At 30.3% G+C, this 5,646-nt stretch overlaps 1 protein-coding gene across 1 annotated transcript; it reads left to right on the forward strand.

Moving 5' to 3' along the window:
* The first annotated feature begins 3,174 nt into the window (after positions 1-3,174).
* On the forward strand, positions 3,175-3,869 carry LOC131056244 (phytohormone-binding protein CSBP-like). Its single transcript, XM_059208144.1, has 3 exons — positions 3,175-3,355; positions 3,491-3,721; positions 3,811-3,869. Exons 1-3 carry the CDS (start codon positions 3,175-3,177, stop codon positions 3,867-3,869), a joined length of 471 nt encoding a protein of 156 aa, XP_059064127.1.
* The last annotated feature ends 1,777 nt before the right edge of the window (positions 3,870-5,646 follow it).

Here is a 5,646-nt window from a genome sequence, read left to right on the forward strand (position 1 = left end):
GAGCGTGCCAAAATTTATATGGTGAAAATGGATAACGACAATGTTGAAAGACTAAATAGATTCAACCACAAAACCCTAGCCTAACAACAACAAAAATCCACCATAACATATGAAGATTACCTAAGACAATGCAAATCAAACGAAATCACAAAGATTATACCATCACATGTCCAATAGGGTTTGGATCTCCATTCTTCCTATCTCCATTGATCTTGCTTGATATATTTGCTCTCAAATTTTATGTGCACAAGAGCTCAACAAAGAACGAAATGTGGTTGCTAGTAGGATCGTAGTGTAGTCAAGTGCATAAAAGATGATTAGAATGCATAGAACGATTAGGGTTTGATAATGAAGGAAGCATCTCCTTATATAGAAGACACTATATGAAATGGAGGGATAAGATTGAGAGGTGTAAAAGGAGGCCGGCTATGATTAGAGGGTAGGTAAAAGAAATAATAAAATAATGAAAGGGGTAGGTAGTGTATGAATTAAGAGATGAATGACATGTGTCATGGGTAGAAAAGGTTAATGAATTAATTAAATAAATAAAGATTTATATAATTAATAGAAGAAGTGGGATAATTAAATAAATAAAATATTTATTTAATTTAGGAAAAGGATAATTTAAATAAATAAATGTATTTATTTAAATGAGAAATAAGGCTAGAAGAGCATAAATGAATTAATTAAATAAATAAAGATTTATTTAATTAATAGAAGAATTAAACTTAGATAATTAAATAAATAAAATATTTATTTAATTAGACATGACAATTTTGGGTGTCTACAATCTCAATTCAACTATACCTCGATGCTTGTTCTAACTTGCTATATCAAAATCCAGGAAAGATAGTGCTCAGGTCATCATGGTTTAATTATACCATCGATGTTTGCACTCACTTCCCACATTTCAAAAGCTCAGTGATGAAAAAAATGCAAAATAATCCAGTGACTGGTCCAGTCGTAGCTTTGCATTCCATAGCATTTCATTTGCATTTAGCTTGCATTTCATTCTCATATCGGATCCTGCATGCTCCTTTCATCCAAGGTTAAATCTATCACAGGAATCATCAAAGTATCATCACAAGTGTATACGCAATTAGGCGAATGACTCATATCTCTTCAGATATTGTCAACATAGCGAAAATCTTATGCTATCTCTCTCAACAGAATCAACTTTAGCATATCCGAATATTTCTGCAACTTGCTATCAACAAACTATTAGTTCTTTATCTAATCAACCTTATCAAATCAAATCAATCAATCAAACCTAATTGATTCTATCATGTCTTATATAGGATGAATCCTTCCTGAAACCAAATGCTTTGATCATCTTTGTCTTATACAAGATGTATCCTTCTTGAAACCAGACGATTTGATTCTAATTCATGTCTTATACAAGATGTATCCTTCCTGAAACCAAATGCTCTGATCATGTCTTATACAAGACGAATCCTTCCTAAAACCAGACGCTTTGATAATATTTGTCTTATAAAGGAGGTGTCATTCCTGAAACCAGACTGGATCTGAATCTAATCAATCAAGATTTTTCAATCTTATCAATCTAAGCAATCAAGCTAAATCAAAGAACTCACATTTTTATCAAACCACAGGGGCAGAAATCAAATCAAATCTATCGAGATATCAATCTCGCAAAAAATCCAAAGATCAATTAGTTCAATTGATCTCCCAAGAGGGCATCATCATACTGGAATTTAGCAATCAAGAGCTGGGGCATTCTATCAAACCAATACCATCATCAAAATGAGATTAATCTTTGAATCAATGTGTCATCACACCTCGCTTCAAAGAGGGGCAAAATGTATACACCTAAAAATGATCTGAAGATAATTAATTGAATAAGCAATTATTTAATTAATTTCCCTCCCCAATTTAACTGAATTTATCAATAATTTGATTAAATCCTCCATTTTCATCTACTTATTAATAAATCTAAGGATTTACTTAATAGGTTCATCTCAATAATCCCCTTTGATTAATTAATTCAAATTAATTAATTCTCTCCATCAAAATCATTCTTCTAAATCTCCTAATTAATTAAAACAAATCAAACTTATGAGTTGTTGAAATTAATTAGCCATTTTCCTATTAATTGAATTTCTAAATTCAAATTCTCCTAACTTTTAACCACCTAACCCAACCATTCCTAAACCTAACCCATTCTACCTACCCACATGTTCCTTTTCATCTAACATCTTCTAGAAGCTTTGTGACACTTGTCACTAAGTGTTCCCCCTCATCCAACCTCTTCTAGAAGCCTCTTGACACTTTTGACCATAGAGATGACAGATATTCCCTTTAATCCAACCCCTTTGCCAACCTCCTCCAATTTAACCATTGATATCTTCATATCAATCTCGAATGTTGAGTCCTACCACCTCACCCCTAGCCTTGGAAATCCTATAAATAGACCGCATTTTGGAGCACAAAGGGTCCCAATTTATCTCATTTGTCCCTAAATCCATCCCATCTCATTTTCATCTTATGCATTGTTACTATAGGCATCTAGCTTCTAGTTTATTATTTGAGCAATGTTATCATGTTTAATTTTAGCTTAAATCTTAGCTTATTTTCTAGATCAATCATGAACTCATATAGCTTAATCATGCTATTCTTGCTAGATCATGCATCTTCATCATTCAAATCATCCATCTAAGTGTAGTCAAGTCACTGGAATTTGCATAACAAGAACTAAGAGCAAAATTTATACTCGCATTTACTAGGAGGCGATAGATCGCTTGGTTATGGTTTTAGCTTTCTTTGATTTAAATTCATTAACCATGCTTGTAATGATCTATTGAGTGTTTTGTGTTTGTAGGTACACTTCACAATAGCATGACACTATTATTTTAAATAAAAGATCAGATTCTATTCACCAATCTTAAAACATAAAATGCTACCTCTATTTTTATTTAAAAAAAAAAAAAAAGTCGTCTAAGCTTAGTATGCCGTTAAACCTCTGTATAGCCCACCTAAGATTCTATTGGACTAATTAAGTTCACAAGAAAAACAATAACGACAAAAGAAGCATGTGAGGAATATATCAATTTTCCCAGCAGAATATTTAGATCAGAACAGAAAAAAATATTTAACAGTTCTCTTCACATATTTCCATTTTATCTCTGGACTTTTCTATTTCCGAAAAGGAACATCATGGTGCACACAACCAGTTGTGAAATAGAACTTGGTGTGCCTGCAAGCGCAGTATGGAAACTTTTTACAAAGGACTTGATAGACGTACTTCCCAAACTACTGCCCAACATTTTTACCTCCATTGAACTCCTGGAAGGAGATGGCGGTGTTGCAACTCTCTTTCTCTCTAATTTTGGTCCAGGTAATGATTTAGCTGCTTCTTTCTTTGATGTATTTATCTGACTTATAATATCCTGTATATTATATTGGATTAGAGGATCTATTAAAATTAAAATTATAGTTTTAATCCAGATTCATTTTATATATACATGTGCAGCTGTTCATAAGGGAATGACTTACCAGAAGGAGAAAGTGGTTGAAAAGGATGAAGGAAAACACATTATAGCATTGGAGGTGATTGAAGGAGGGCACAGACAAATGGGATTTAGCTATTACAAAACAAGGTTTGAGATGAAGGACAAGGGGGAGTCTTCGTGTGTTATTCATTGCAATATTGAATATGAGACGGTTAGTGGGGAGCCTGTTACCACACTTACAGCTGATGCAAGTAAGGTAGTCTTCAAAGCAATTGAAAGTCATATTTTGTCCCCAACCTCATGAAAAATTAGAACGTTTTTTGTTTGGAAATTGCTATAGAAACAGGTTTCTTTGATTCATCAAAGAATGATGAGATATCTAGGGTTGATTTTTGTTAGATTTATGATTAGGTTTGTGTTACATAGTTAATAGTAGGTTCTTAAGAAAAAGGGGAGGGGGAGGTACTTGTTTATAGTATGAAAGTTAATTGAATAATATAACTAAACTGTGAACTCATACAATATATACGTTGTATATTATTTTTATATCACTTTGTAAATAAAAAAGTTGTATTATTTTTTATGCATTTGATCTTGGATTCCATAGTTGTATTAGAGGAGATTATGTGATAAAGGACATCACTTGAATACCTGCCCAATCTGCTAGCCTAATTTGGAAACTAACTACTGAAGTCCCTATTTATTAGTGATTTGGTTGCTGATTAACAAAGGTTATTTATTTTTTGTTTGAAAAAAATATTATTACTTAGATCAGTGATTGGATAAATATGGTTCTTAGGAGTTTTTAGTTGTTCTTATTAGCTGAGTTGATCTTCTTAGAAAATATATGCTCTTTTAAATGGTTATAATTATATGTGAGTGAAGCAACCTCACCAATATGTATGTTTTATCAAATTATTTAACTAAAAGATTTGAAGATGAAAAATCTTGAATTCTTAGATATTAGAAGATGAAATTCCTTTGGTCTCAAGGAAAATATTATACAAAACTTCTATTTTACTTCAAAGATCATTTAAAACTTCAACATCTTTTCAAAGATCATTTAAAACTTCAACATCTTTTCATGGTTTATACTTATAGGATTATGTAGAAAATAGTTTCACTATAGAGAAGAGTATATTAGATCTATTCATCAGTTAGCTGTTTGGAATACATCTAAAAGAATACTAGTATTTTGTTTTACATTTGATTAATAAGAATAATCTCTAAAGTATTGTGAAGTTTCCATTTATGCATTTGAAGGTTGTGTATTATTTTGATGTAGTTTTTGTGAACAAGTCTACACATTTTATTTAATATCTCTCACTATATGCTCCCATCTTACCTTGATGGATTTTTTGTTATTAAATTTTAGTTAAAATTTATTGCATATTTTATTTGATGATAAAATAAATTTTCTCATAAATCAATGTTTGCGTGTTAGTAGTGCATGTTAGTTTGGAGTGGTTTTGAGTGTAACCTCTATTTAGCTGTCATTGGAATTTTATATTTAGACATATATCATATTTAATTGTTAAAACATATTTATTTAACTTATATTTAACAAAATAAAATATTTTAATTAGAGATCTATGTTAGTTCTTAAAGAAAATTATATTGTTTATGCTTCCAAATAAAAAAGACCATTTTTTCAATTATTTATGATTGATCCCAAAAACTATGGAAGAATTCTTGAAATATCTAACTAAACAAGATATAATAATTAAGCTTATGGGAAAAATGTTGTAATCTAAGAATGACAAATTTTTTTAAATTTTTTTCTAGCATATCAAAAGAAAGAGAAATACTCTTTCGAAATCCTATCAAGCCCATGCCATTATCAAGAGAAGAAGAAAGAGTGGAACCTAAAAAATCCTCTAAAACAGAGATTCATAGAATTTTTAAAAAATGAGGGGAAGTCTTTTACTTTTAAAATTGTTAAATGGTTAAGTATTGAAATAGAAGAGAGTGATAAAAAACAAGAAATAGAAAAAAAAAAGTACAGAAATTTGTTCAAGAACAAATCATTCAACATGTTATAAAGGTTAAAGTTAATAACTTTTTAATTGATAAAACATTTTGTTTATTTAGACTAACCTTTTATATCTAGAAATTATTTGTTGTGAAGAATGAGAAATGAGCATTGCATGATAAATACGAAGATTTGATAATTAAA

The sequence above is a fragment of the Cryptomeria japonica genome, chromosome 7 (assembly GCF_030272615.1).
Source record: "Cryptomeria japonica chromosome 7, Sugi_1.0, whole genome shotgun sequence".
Taxonomy (NCBI): domain Eukaryota; kingdom Viridiplantae; phylum Streptophyta; class Pinopsida; order Cupressales; family Cupressaceae; genus Cryptomeria; species Cryptomeria japonica.